The following is a 14,103-nucleotide window of genomic DNA, read 5'->3' as shown; positions in this document are numbered from 1 at the left end:
CTTTGTAGCCCTCCTCTGGACCCGTTCCAACAGCTCCATATCCTTCTTACGTTGAGGATTCCAGAACTGGGCACAGTATTCCAGGTGGGGTCTCACAAGAGAGGAATAGAGGGGCAGCATCCCCTCCCTCGCGCTGCTGGCCACGCTTCTTTTGATGCAGCCCAGGACACGGTTGGCCTTCTGGGCTGAGAGCGCACATTGTCGGGTCATGTCGAGCTACTCATCGACCGGCAAAGTTAACTCCTCACCGAGACGAGTCCTCGAGCCGCCTCGCCCCGCCCGGCCCGGGCGGTGAGCAGGGCGGCGGCAGCTCCCCCGGCCCCAGGCTCACGCGGTGCCGGTAACGCGGCGAACCCCCACCCCGCCCCGCCCCCCGCGCCAGGCTGCCCGCCCCGCCCCCACCTGCGGCCCCGCCCCCGCCCGGCCCCTCCCTGCAGCCCCCCCCGCGCCTCCCATTGGCCCCCGCGCCCGCCCGTCAGACGCGTCTGTGGGGGGAGGGGGGCGCGGGCTGGGCACGGCGCGGGCAGAGGAGGCGGCGGCGATGTGAGAGTGGTGGCTGTTCGCTCTTTCCTCGTGTTTTTTTTCCCTGTTTCCCCCGGGTTTTTTTTTCACGCCGCCGCCCCTTTCTCTCGCTGTTCTCTCTGCAGAAGCTCTGCAGAGCTCTCGCCGGGCTCCTCTCCCGCCGAGGCCGAGGACCCGACCCGCGGTGCGGCCGGGGGCTCCCGCAGCGCCTCGCTCCCTCCGTCCGCCATGGATCACCAGCCCAAGTTCTTCGAGAACCTCTCGGGCACCGGGAAGGCCATCGGCGTGCTGACCAGCGGCGGCGATGCCCAAGGTAGGCGCTCCCTACGGGAGAAGCCGCCGGCAGAAGCAGATGGAGGCGGCGGGGAGGGGGGAGGCCGGGATGCCTTCCTTCCCAGGGAACCACCAGGTTGGGAAAGACCTCTTGGATCATCGAGTCATAGAACGGCTTTCATAAGCTTGGAAAGGACCTTAAAGATCATCTAGTTCCACCCCCCTGCGATGTTCAGGAACACGTCCCAATACACATTCGATATTAAACATATGCTCCCTGAAATCATTTAACTTAAGGGGGAGGAAAGTCTTTGCTGGTATTTCAACAAACGTGAGAAACTTAAATAGAACAGCAGCCTCCCGGACATCCGCTGTGCACGTACAGCCACGGTGCCCACGATTACCGTGAGCATCTTGTCGGATTCCCCTCTCCGCCATGACCTTAGCGCTGTCTCTTTTTTAAAAATCATTAAAAAATAGAAGGAAGGAATAAATCGTTATGTTAAGGGAATTAATTAGCTGAAGCAATAATAAGAATAGTACCCCGGCTCCGTTTATTGAAGGAATACCTGCTTAATAATCAAATAATCGGTATTGATAATATTGAGTTTGGGTTTTCACGGCATCAAGATCAACGATTTCGGCGTGGCCTGGGCTCCTGATCTGCCAACACACCCTTATCCTTCCTCCTCCCTTTCTCATCGCGTTTCCTCTGAGCCTGCCTTGGCAGGGAAGAGGGTAGGAATGCTCCAGTAACTTTCACCAGCAAAATGTCTTCGCTTCCTCGGGAGATGGTGGGGAGAGGAGGGAGAGCGGGTGGCTAATGTGAGTGGGAGAGGAGGTCGTGCTGCTTTGCATGGCGGGTGGGAGGCTGGCTGCTATGCTGGGGCTCTGCCAGCCCTCGCCTCGTCTGCTTTTCGCTTCATTTTGGCACCGCTTCGGTGTTCCTACCCATGATTTGGAAAGCTCAGATGGTAGTTTACTCTCCAGCCCCGCTGGAGTACTTTGGAAACGTGTTTCACCTCCTTACATCTCGTAAGTGTAGAGGGAGTCCTCACATAGGACGAGGCGAACAAAAGACCTATAGATGTTAAGAAGGAGGGGAAAGAAAAGAGGCTTGATGGCAGTATAGTCATGAAGTCATGTTTTCTTACGCTTTCTTTTCCCCTTTTCTACCAGAACATCTCACATATTTTCATAGTTCGAAGTTTCAGTTAGTTAAGATTTCGAATATGCAGTGCTCCGTGCTGCCTTAGAGTACTCGTGCTCCACTTTTGCCAGGAGAGTTAATTACTGACGATTGCTTTTAGCTCCTTCCCTTAAATTACGATTGTTTTATATTTTTTTTTGCCGAGAATGTCTCGAAAGTACTTTCACTTAAAGAAAAGACGGCACTCGTGTTCGCGTTTCGGAAGGGAATAGAGGAGGGGAAAAGAAGTCCCTCCCTGGTGTTTGTCTGGGCTCGGGTGTTCCGTGACCGGTTCCCCCAGCTTTGCCCAGAGGAGCAGCCCGCAGAGCGGCTGGGGCGATGTGTCCGCTTGCCCCGGGAGCGGGCAGCAGCCTCTCCTCGGCGGGTCCTTGCCGGGGAGGTGGCTCGCAGTGGCTGCAGTGGCTCGGCTGGACCAGTGCCGCCGTGCTCCCTCCCCGCCGCCGGTGTGTACGTGATCCGCTGCCAGTCGCTGCAGATTCCGCCTCTTTGCGTCATCTGCGCGGGGAGAAGCATCCTCCCGCCGCCCGCAGGAATAACGGGAGCCCCCGGCTTTACCTGGGATTATCAGAAACTCTTTCTAATCAGAGGTGGAAGGCGTTTGATACCAATCGGTTGTTACAGGTGCAGAGAAAATGCAAGTTGAAGACCGCAAATGGCTTCTCTTTTGCTCCTCGTTGGGGTTATGGTTGTTAAAGTTTTATCCACAGTTCGCTCTCGGTGTCATCAGTTCCACTGCTAAATGACTCTGGGAGGGGCTGTGAATCAAGGACTCTGTTTTAATGCTCTGGTCGCTAAATCGCCATTTTAAAGTGTGACAGGGCATTGCCTGGAGCAGTGGTGTGATCAGCAAGAAGCTGAGCCCTGTTCCTTCCTTCCGCGTGGCTGGAGATTATATAATGCAGCAGCAGATGTATCTCTCTATAAAGTATTAATCTGCACTTGCCACTGTGAATTAAAGGACTCAGAGAGTTCATGGGTAACGTCTAGGCTTTATTATCTGGCAGATTGCAACTGCAGCATATTTACATGGAGGAATAAAAAGTAATTGCCTGTGAAAGTTGCTGTCTGGAGTGAGGATGTCACAAAGACCAAACAAAGTAAACTGGATGCCTTCCAAGTAATTTTGTAGGCAGCCTTGTCATACCTTAGAAGAACAAGAAAAAATAACCCAAAACATTTTAGAACTTGGTCATTTCAACAGAATCACACAACACGGTTGAGGCTTATAATCCTTACTATCTTGGTAGCAGTGGAGATGTGTAAAATATGCAACCTCAAGTCTGTTTGCATACTAGATTAGGAGTTAAACAAGGGACAGGATGAGTCATGCCCTGTCAAGGTCATTTGCGCTCTGCAGGGTGAATAGGCGAGAGAAGTGAAATTGTGAGGTGTAAGTAGAAGGAAACATGCTGCTATTACTGCAGAGCTGTTTAAAAATACATATTCAAGCAAACTGCAGGTGAAGCAAAAGTACTAATATGAAGAAAAGAGTTCCAGTCTCCTGGTTTGAATTCTTTTTTTTTTTTTTATTTTGTTAGGCACTAGAAATGTTCAGAGTATCTGTGATGCAAACTAAACTCACGGGAAATTGAGTGGAAAGAACACACATTAGTGTTGCAGTAAACATGTAATCTTTATATCAGTAGGTGCATTGATTTAAATTGGGATGTAAATACTAGCCTTGAACAAAATCTACTTGAGATTATTTTAAAGTTACTGCCTTTGCTACTATTGTACTTTTTAATAATTTAGAAGTAGCATTATGTAAGTTATGCAAGCCTTTCTATTTATAGGACATGTTAAGTTTTAAATTATTTCCCCATATTTATGGTATTTCCTTGCAAGTTTGTTGTTTTTTTTTTTTTTTTTTTTTTTTTTCTTTGTCCTTTTTACTACCTGTGGAATAGTAAAGACTACAGAATGTGTATATATATATCTTACTGGAAATATTATGGATTTTAGTCATGATATTTTTAGCCCAGATGTCTTCTTCTGTTTGGAGTTAAAGAATTCATCAGTGATTTATTTCACAAGAAAAAGATTTATTTTGTACACTTAGTCTATATAAGTACCAAACTTGGCAGTCCATCACTTCAGCTAGCCAGCTGTCAAATTGTGAACTAAAATAAAAAAATATTCTTCATCTGTAATCACAGGCATCTTGAGAGGGTAAAGATATTTTGTCAAATGATTCTCGAATTTAAGTGTTAGTTCAGTTTCTGGAGTATTTCTGAATTGTTGTGGTTGCAGCTCAGGAAGATGGACAAATGAATGGGGTTTAAGTCATGTTCTGTCTTCACTTCGTGTGAGTCTTTGGCTGTGGTCTGCTTTAGGTCATGGAATACACTGGTTGCATTTTACACTGGTTGCCAGTGACTGCCACAGACAATTTTGGCTGCCGTAGGTCACTGAAGTTCTTACAACCTCCACTCAGACTGCTTCTTCTAGGGCCCTGATAGATATGCCTCAGCAGCAGGAACAACATTATTTGAAAGCTTCTGAAGGTGATTCTGTACTGTTGAGAATGATGCGTTTGCAGCTGCTTTAAGCTTTTGCCTAATTTACTGGCTCAAGACTCTTGTTTTTGAATGTGACTGCATTATTTGTGGGATAAACTCAAAGATTTGTTGTTGTGGAACAGCAAATATAATGGATGTATGGATTATATATTAATGGCCTGTAATATCCTAAACCCTCACTGCTGAAGTGAAGATGTACATACCTACATTTGAAGCATTACAACCTTCCCAACATTTCAGGGCATATTTAATGCAGAAGCGTAGACTCTTGTCCTGGTGACTTACATTGGAAGACGAAAATTTGTCACTGAAAAAATAAAAAAACTCCACTCCTTCAGCAAATATTGAGCTTAGAAAAAGGTTAAAATAACCCTATAGGCTCTTGGATTCCGGAGTTTTGGAATACCACAGACTATGACTGTGGAAGCAAAGATCTACGTATTTCTACTCTTAAAGTGTTACAGGCCTCCAAAGAACATCATAAAACACATTTAGTATGGTAGTGCAGATGTGCTGATATTATCCTGGTTGCATACAGTGGAAAAAGAAATTTTACCACTGAACAAACAAAATAAAATGAATTAACATCCCCCTCAAAATCCACAACATCCCCCCCATCAAGAGCCCCATTCCTTTTATGTTGTCCACATTAGAGTTCATTTATTAGCTCTTATGTAATTTGAAGACAGTCACAAGGAATTTTTGAATTCTAGCCCCTTAATTACTGGATTGTATAATTGAAACTAGTCTCTTAAGAGCTTTTTTAATTTTGAAAGAGATACATATGTAGTCCAAATGTTACACTATTGTATATATTTATGTAGTAGAATGTTCTGACCTAATACAGTGTTAGTGTTTAGAAAAAATTTGTAGTGTTTTCTTTGGATATATAGAATCATTATTGTGATTCTATGCAATAAAATCTGTTATTTAACTAAATGTAAATGGAACAAACTTAAATTGTTTTCTTAGTGATTTGTTCAGTCCTTTGTTTGCTTCTTCTCATCCCTTTTGATGATTATTGTCTCTTACATCATTACTGATTTATCCATTTAAATAAAATCTTTCTGGTTGGTAATATTTAGGCATTTTCCTTAGTTTTTTTCTTAAGTCTGGATCTTTATTCAGGGTACTACTTAAACATATGCATTGTCATTAAGCTGGATTAAAGCCAATGTTTATCTTTAAAATTGATGGTACTTAAGTATTTCTTGGTGCTTATCCAAGATGTGTAGTTTTGATTTTTCTTTTATATGGTTAGTGTTAAAGTTATTTATTTAAAGGCCTGTCTAGCTTACTAATGTGAGGAAAACTTGGCTTAAACACAAGATAGTGTTTTGGTTTTACTCCATCTCCTTTGTTGGGGTGGTGCATGTGTATATGGAACAGGATGTAGGCATGAGAGTGGAATACTGTTTTGGGGGAAGGGAATGCCTTTAAAATGACGTAAGGATTTCTGCAGTACTGTTTGTAACCCTGCTATGAAAATTTCAAAGACAATTGACGATATCAAGCAGGACAGTAAATTATCAACTCTTAAATTGATTTCAGACATGATGTAAAGCCGTGTAAGTAGTTGCAGATTACTTAATCTTTACTGAGTTCAAAAGAGCAAAATAAATCTTTTCCCCTGTCAAAGACTAATGCATAAGCAAGTGGTAATTCAGAAAGATTTGAAATAGTTCTTAGGTTATCAAAAAAGTACTGGTTTTACTCGTGGCTTTCTTTTGAAGCTGCTATTCTAATCCTATACGTTTATCAGGCTGTATTTATTATTCAGGACTAAATCCATAGTTAACTTGGTAAATCTTTTTCAGTAATGAGCATATAATTACATTTCGTAGTTATTATGGTAATTCACAAATAGTATTTTAAGACTCCACAAATAATCAAATATAGCAACATTTTGTTAGACAAGTTCTACAGAGACTTTGTGAAATTATATTTACATACTGGAATCGCTGCAAGCAGTGTATTCGGATTTAGATAGCCAACATGTGAAAGACTAAAGCTTCAATATTTTACCTGTATTTTATAGAAATCAAATTATAAAATCCTTCAGTCTCAGCCCTTCTGAAATATTAGCCACTTCCTTAGGAACTTGCCAATGAACACCTAAGTCCTTTTTCTGTATAAAGAGAGAGTATGTGCTTCCAAATAATAATAAAATATGTTGCATAAGCTTACAAAGTTACAGTGGTGGTGCTGAGAAGATGCTTCCTGTCTTTAATTTGTGAGAGGTTTTTTTGTTGGTTCCCCCTTCCCCGCCCTCTCCCCCCTGGGCTTTTGTTCTTTCTTGCAGCAAGTTAATTATATTTATACCAATTTCTCATGTAAGACACATGGAAATTGCAAGATGTTCACTAAGAAAGTGTGTGGCTCTATTATGAATAAATTCACATGGAAAGAATGAATGTATGTATCATTTTGAGAAATAAATGCTTGGGTTTTACTCTGTTTTAGAAGGAGTATGAACATTAAGCAAATCCATAATTGTAGGGTAATTTATACATAATGAAGGTACGGCAGATCTGGAGAATTTGTAATGACAGCAGAGTAACTACTCTTCTTTAAAGTACACTGATTAAGAGAGGTACGTGCTAAAGGTAAAAAGCTAGGATACATGACCAATAGAGCAGAAATATGAGCAAGAAACAGATAAAAGTATCTATCTTTAGTAGAGAGGTAAATGTTTATATTTAATGCATTTGTATTTTATTATATATTTAATTTTGCTGGCAAAATTTTTCTGCTTTAGCCTGCTTGGATCACAAATGTCTTTATTTTAATTGGATATTTGGAATGCAGATACTACTGCTGAATGGGACTGTAGAGTTTTTGTAACTGAACGTGTATTGGATACCTGAAACAATCTTAGTGTTTCTTCTCGTGTGCCACATGAGAGAGGGTGACAAAGCTGAATTTCAGTTCTGAGTGTCATAGACTCATAGAATAGTTTGAGTTGGAAAGGACCTTAAAGATCATCTAGTTCCAACCCCACTGCTATGGGCAGGGACATCTCCCAGAAGATCAGGCTGCTGAGGCCCAATCCAGCCTGGCCTTGACTACTTCCAGGGATGGGGCATCCACAACTTCGCTGGGCAATGTGTTCCAGTGTCTCACTACCTTCATTGTGTAGAATTTCCTCCTAATGTCTAGTCTAAATCTTTCCCCTCTCCAATTTATAGTCATTCGCCCTCATCCTTTCACTGCATGCCTTTTTTGTAAAAAGTCCCTCCTCGGCTTTCTTGCACACTCCCTTTGGGTACTAGAATGTCTTAATATAGTCTCCTCAGAGCCTTCTCTTCTCCAGCTTGAATAAGCCCAACTCTCTCAGCCTTTCCTCGTATGGGAGGTGCTCCAGGTCTCTGATGATCTTTGTAGCCCTCCTCTGGGCCCATTCCAGCAGTTCCATATCCTTATGTTGATGATTCCAGAATTGGACACAGTACTCCAGGTGGGGTCTCGCAAGAGCAGAATAGAGGGGCAGAATCACCTCTTTCAGCCTGCTGACTGCACTTCTTTTGACGCAGCCCAGGATACGGTTGGCCTTCTGGGCTGCAATCGCGCATTACTGGTTATGTCAAGCTTCTCATCAATCAGCACCGCCAAGTCCTTCTCCGCAGGGCTGCTCTCAACCACATCATCCCCCATTTCACCTGGTGAGGATGAACTTTTTCCTTTCAGAAAATGAACCTTCCAGCTGCTGTTCTAGAATTCTGCAGCCAAATGGATAATATAAAAAGTTGTTCTTGGCTCTAAAAAACTCCCTTAACAAACAAACAAGCAGTGACACTCTTCCCTCCCAATAAAAACCCCAAAACCCGAACTACTACGTGCTGTGCATTAATAGAGGCAAGCTGTGGACTTTGATGAAAGCAGTAGTTTTTGCTTATGTCCTCCCTGTTTGAGGAAGAAGGCAGTGCTGTGAAGGACTGTCGGTTTTATAAAGTTCGTTGTTTCCACTTTCCATCTGGTGGTGGTGGCAATGTTAATTTTCTTAGGTAAACTGTTTCACTGAGGAGATAACTGCGCTCTGTGTAGTATATCTGTTTTTATCTGAGGGTTAGCATGCTAACTTTCTTCTCGGTACAGCCTATCAGATGAGATTCTCTGCTTTTCTTTGGCATTATCCAGTCCATCGTCCAAAGCTGTGCTTTTAGCTGTCTTGGCATTTGAGAACTTTTTCCAGCTCTGCCACAAGGCTGACTCTTGGCTGAATGAATTCATGCTGTTATTTCCTAATGCAGAACTGATGTGAAAACACGGTTACTGTGATTCTTATTTTAAGATTGTGACATTTTTTACAAACAACAAAGCAATTTTTGATTTTGGCAAACTTCATTATTTTATTTCACATCAGGCAACTTCAGGGAATTTCTGATAAATTACGAAGTAATAAACCTTTGAGAAAACCTCAGTCTCATTCTTTATTCAGATGGCTGAGTTTTAATATCTCAGTATTTTTTCCGATAATGGTAGATACTGTAGGAATAGATCTTTATGGCTTACTGTGTTATTGGTTTGTGTATTGTAGTTAACTTATTGGTTTGTGTATTGTAGTTACCACCTTATGTTGTCAGATAGGTGAACACTTAACGCCTGTGTTCAACAGCAGAGCTGACCTACTACTTTGTTCTGATACTAAGTGCAACAGATGTGAAAAATTGGTGCCCAGTATTTTGAATTCTCATGTTTCTGGCATTCCTTTTCATCTGGTGTGCAGAGGCTGTTTCTTTCAGTGTAGACTGACTACTTCTGCTGTCCTCATACTTTGCATAATCTCTTCTGTCTGTTTAAGTGGTATGGAAGCAATTAGTTTAATACTTTTGGGAAATTCCTGAATAATGAGTAAGGTAACAGAGTACCTGAATTGGATGGATTATAACAGAAATTCATTTGGCTGGTGCGGGGGCATCAGTGGAACTTACACTGTTGCTCCAGAGGCTAAGTGTGACCGTTGGATGTTAATGGAAAATTTTACAGTAGTATAATTTGTCAGATGACTGTGACCAGGGAATTCCAATGTGAGCTGGCAGTTCTGGGAGGCAAAGTTGTGTTTAGGCAATTTTCTACCAAATGAATTCATGCAGCATTTCTTGTGCTAATTTATTGCTTCCTCTGTTTTTTAAGTGGGCACCTGTCCATGTCAGCTTTGGCTGTGGTCCCTACAGGATAGTGTCTATGCACCTGTGTTGATTTGGAAAGTTCGGGAAGAATCTAAGTTTTAACTGGCAGAATATTTTACATTTCAAATAGAAAACTTAGCAGTATTGTGAAATGAATTCACTTTCTATTGCTGGTTTAGTAGCTATTACTTCTGCAACAATGTATTTCAATCAACAGCAAGTTAATCCCTGATTGACACACTTACTGACATCCACATAAATATTGTAACAAAAGTAAGTAGTTCTGCACCCTTCATGAGCTGATTGCACTATCATTAAGTAAATTTGTTTTAATAGATGCTGATAATTGTCTTCAGGAATTAATTAATGTTTGTTTTTGTGGTTTGTTTTTTTTTTTTAAGACACTGAAAATTTGTAGTATACAAAAAATACTGAACGACCTCTAACAATGTGGTTTTGTTTTTTCTTCCCAGGTATGAATGCTGCTGTGCGTGCAGTGGTACGCATGGGAATCTATGTAAAAGCCAAAGTGTATTTTGTTTATGAGGTTAGTTTTTTTAATTAATTCTGTATTTCTCTTTTGGCTATACTTGAGTTTTTGTGGAAACCTCATGGACAGTGACTCGTATAATTTAAGAAATACTCTAGATGTCATTCCCTTTCATTGTATCAATGTTTTAGTTCATATTTTTTTATTTTTGTGGCAAATACTTTCCACAAGGTATATGCTAAAGCTATTTCATTTGAAAGTAATTTATTAGATGTGTGGAATTCTTCGTGTGCTACCAGAAGCTTGAAAATACTGAGAAAATCAGGGATGGTTGTCATCTAGTAGCAAGCTATGTATTTGTGTACTTGTTAGATGTTTGACCTTGAATATTGTGCTTTATAAATACCTTCCTAAACTTAGTTAAACTACTTATTCTTAAGCCATTGACTTGCCCCCAGTCCGTTTTCCTAGGGTATGATAAGGATGTGCCGTCGCCCTCATTTCATGGATTACACCACTTGGTTTTGATCAAGAGTACTCTCAGACTGGTGCCATTTTTCCTGGCTTATAGGTAGAAAGTTGTAACTGAAAAAAACCCAGGCAACAAACAAAAACATCCCACCAAAAAACTCGTGCTGTCAATAGTGTGTACAGATATCAGAATTCTGTAGTTAAAGCTTATGATTGCATGTGCATGAAGGTTGTTAACTTCTGTAACAAATATGTAACTTCATATTTGATATGAAAAATGAGACAAGTTTAATGTAAATGCCAAAATAATACTTTCTGCGTATGTCTTGCTGGAAGATAATGCTATAGTTAGACTTCTGCCTGAGGGACACTTCAAGTTTTTATAAAATTTGCAGATTAAACAATGCAGTAAATATATTTAGCAAAAAATCATTCTATTCACACCAGAATTCCTGTACAACTCTGTAGAAGTCTGAGCTGATTACAAAACATAATAAGCATTTGATAAGAGGCAAAACATAGTATGTAATATTCAAAGCAAAATGTAATTTTAATGTTTAATATAAAAATAGGGAGTATTAGAACTCATAGAAGTGCTAGGAGAGTACTTTGAGTTTAGTTTTGCGCATGCAAAATACACAGTTAAGCTTTAAAAGGTAGCTATTTATCTATTTTCTTTCTGTGTCTGTTTATTTTTTATAGTTCATTTACTGAAGAGATGCGAAGTACATTGAAATGCAAATAAGCAGAGCACTGTGCTCCGAAATTCTTTTGTACTATGGTGTACAGCAAGTAGCTCTGAATACTTGTTGTTTGCTAATTACGTGGCCAATCTTTAGAACTCCTCCAACGGATTTGCAGGCTTTCTGAAATGGGTCAGACACTTTTGTGGAAATGAGGAGGAGGTTTTGTCTCTCTTTAAAGGCCAGAACTTGGATATAATTTTCTTTTTTTTTAATTTGTGCATAACTTAAGAATTACCATTTTTTTAGTTTGTCATAGAGTATGTTTACTTTTGTCACCTTTTAAAAACCATTTGTGTCTTAGGGTGTATTCCATGATAAATTTCCAAAATGCTGAAATTCATGTTGTTTTTATGAATTTAGCAAAATTTCATTACTGAAATTCTCATGTTGCTCTCTTAATTGCTAGAGTTTGCCAGTGTGAAGTCATAGATATTTCTGAATAAAAATCGATTGTGAAAATCAAGTCAATGTGTTTCCATAATATATTGTCATTCTGTCTTCATTGTAAAGTGTAGTCTGGTAGAAGAATGCACATTTCACTGTAAGTATGGGGATACCTCTGAAAGAGATCTTTGCTTCTAGATTAGTCTGTTATATTTCAGGAAGTACCTGAATACTAAGCTGTTTTTTTGTCTTTTGACTGCGTATCAATTAAAATATGAAGTCAGTTTTCTTTCACAGTGAATATTACAGAGAAAAAACTGTTGCAAGCTTTGAAATGAAACAACTATTGAATTTCAGCACTTTGAAAAAAGGAAACGGATGCAGATGATAAGGTAGAGGAAGGTAAAAGATCCTAGGGCTGGACTTGTCACTAACAATCCCTATTACAAACCTTTACACGAGATATGCATAGGAGACCTATTTTTATATATATTTGGAGTTATTTAATAATTTCAAAAAGGTCCTTCTGCATTACACTTTATCAAATGCAGGCTTCAGTGTGTTAAGCAATGAGAACAGTATATATTTAGCCTACATTTTTTAGTAGGTATTTTAGCTAGAAATACATATGTGAATGTCAATTCATACTCATACTGAAGCTGCTCTGAAAAAGTGAAGAAAACCTGAAGTGGCAACACCCAACAGGCAAAATCGATTTTGTTATCTGGGGCCAAAAAAATGAAATTAAAGGTCTCAGTTTTTTCAGGCCTACTTTGGTGTAGTTGTTGTACACTCTTTTTCTCCTGTAACTTCCTCTGTCAGAAATTTTTTTTTTTTTTCCACTGTAAAATCATCTAGCTTCTTCACCTGTGGCCAAAATTAGTTCCATATTATAAATCCAACAATAACTTTTTTTTTTTTGTTTCCTAACTCCATTTTTGCTTCCTTTTTGTGATGAGTGAGAGATTACTAAGAATAATAAATAAAATTTGGGAATGAACTAGATGTAAGTCATTTTCTAGTCATTTTCTAGTCATTTTCTTTTTTAAGTTGGGTTTACCAAATCATAAATAAAGAAACTATTAGATATCGGAATTTGTGGGTTGTTTGGACATAACATTAGTTCCCAAAAGGAAAAAAAAAAACCCACCCTAATGTGAAAATTAAAACTATAAAATAGTTTTATATCAAACCTATAATTTATTGAATTTATATAGAATTATAGCAGTTTACATGAAACCTAGAATTTATAACTACAAAATAATAAAAAAAATGTGTCCCTTAATTCATTTAAATAAGCACATTTGAAAATTTTGGTATTGTTTTCTGGAAACAGTGCTTTTTCTATACAATTGCCCTAGAGTCGTATTTTATTCATGTTAACTTCTTTTAGTATCTAATTTTAATATATAAACAGTATGTATATAACCATCCTTACTGACTAGCACCACATTCCTCAAAATTGCCCTAGTCTGAATTAAAATTTGAATACCCGTGGATTTACTTCACTCATGCTATGAAAATTCAGGAGATGAAAGTGCATGTAAAAGTACTAGGCTGCTTTAGACGGCTAGTTTAAATTTTTTTGATGAGTCAGAAGTGGTTTAAGTTTTTGGGGTTTGGGTTTTTTTAAGATTTTTTTAATTTAGTGTGAGAAGAACAAATGATGCCTCTCATGGCATTTCATTTTAGAAACGGAGGTCTTAAATATTTATACAAATAACCTGCCCTTTTTCCAGGACTGAAGCACATAGTTCCCAGTGGATGCGTGCTCTTACTACTAAGCTATGGAACTTTTAGATTCTTCATCTTGATTAAGAGTCTTTTTCTCAAGAGGCCATCATTGGAAATGCAATGGTACGGGAGTCACGGATTTCTGTGAGGAAAACTTCCTGTCTTCTGTGTGGTGGTTTGTGCACTCAGTGATGCTAGTTTTTTACGTTGTTGAGCAATAGCTAAAAAAAGGCTTACTAAGTAAACTTAAATAACTGTTAAAGCCCAAAACGTCTTGCATGTAACATAGCAGAAGATTGGTTGTTCTTTGTTGAAAGCTTTTGTTTTTAGAGTTAAGACTTGAAGCAAGGTTTGCTGTCTGCCACTCTCTGCAGGAGTTACAGTGTATGTGTATGTACCCTGTGAACGTTTGAGCTGCAGAGATTTCTTCTTGTTCATCTTTGAATATTCAGATTTTGGGTAGAGAAAGGAATAAGCATAAAATGGGGTTGATTTTCAAGTATAGAGCTTACTGTATTCTGACAGTTTACTTTTTTTCCATTTTTGCCGCATAGTTTTAGGATCTTAGTACCCAAGCTGCTATTTTTATAATCTAATATATATATTTTTAAATGTAAATTGACAG

The 14,103-nt window shown here is 39.5% G+C and overlaps 1 protein-coding gene across 5 annotated transcripts in view; it reads left to right on the top strand.

Annotated features, from left to right (window-relative positions):
* Positions 1-455: 455 nt before the first annotated feature.
* Positions 456-14,103, top strand: part of PFKP (phosphofructokinase, platelet) — a 46,220-nt gene continuing 32,572 nt past the window's right edge. For 3 of the 5 annotated variants that reach the window (XR_008448868.1, XR_008448866.1, XM_054060676.1), the window contains exons 1-2: positions 501-835; positions 10,127-10,200. Coding sequence is in view for 3 of the 5 variants with exons in the window: in XM_054060676.1 (XP_053916651.1) it covers positions 751-835; positions 10,127-10,200 (159 nt within the window). In the remaining 2 variants the exon portion in view is untranslated. Of the gene's footprint in view, positions 836-10,126; positions 10,201-14,103 lie in introns of all 5 variants that reach the window. The other 2 variants (XM_054060677.1, XM_054060678.1) reach the window with 2 other exon arrangements.

The sequence above is a fragment of the Cuculus canorus genome, chromosome 2 (genome assembly GCF_017976375.1).
Source record: "Cuculus canorus isolate bCucCan1 chromosome 2, bCucCan1.pri, whole genome shotgun sequence".
NCBI classification, from domain to species: Eukaryota; Metazoa; Chordata; class Aves; order Cuculiformes; family Cuculidae; genus Cuculus; species Cuculus canorus.
The sequence above is the reverse complement of the archived record's forward strand: the minus strand, read 5'-3'. Positions and strand labels throughout refer to the sequence as shown.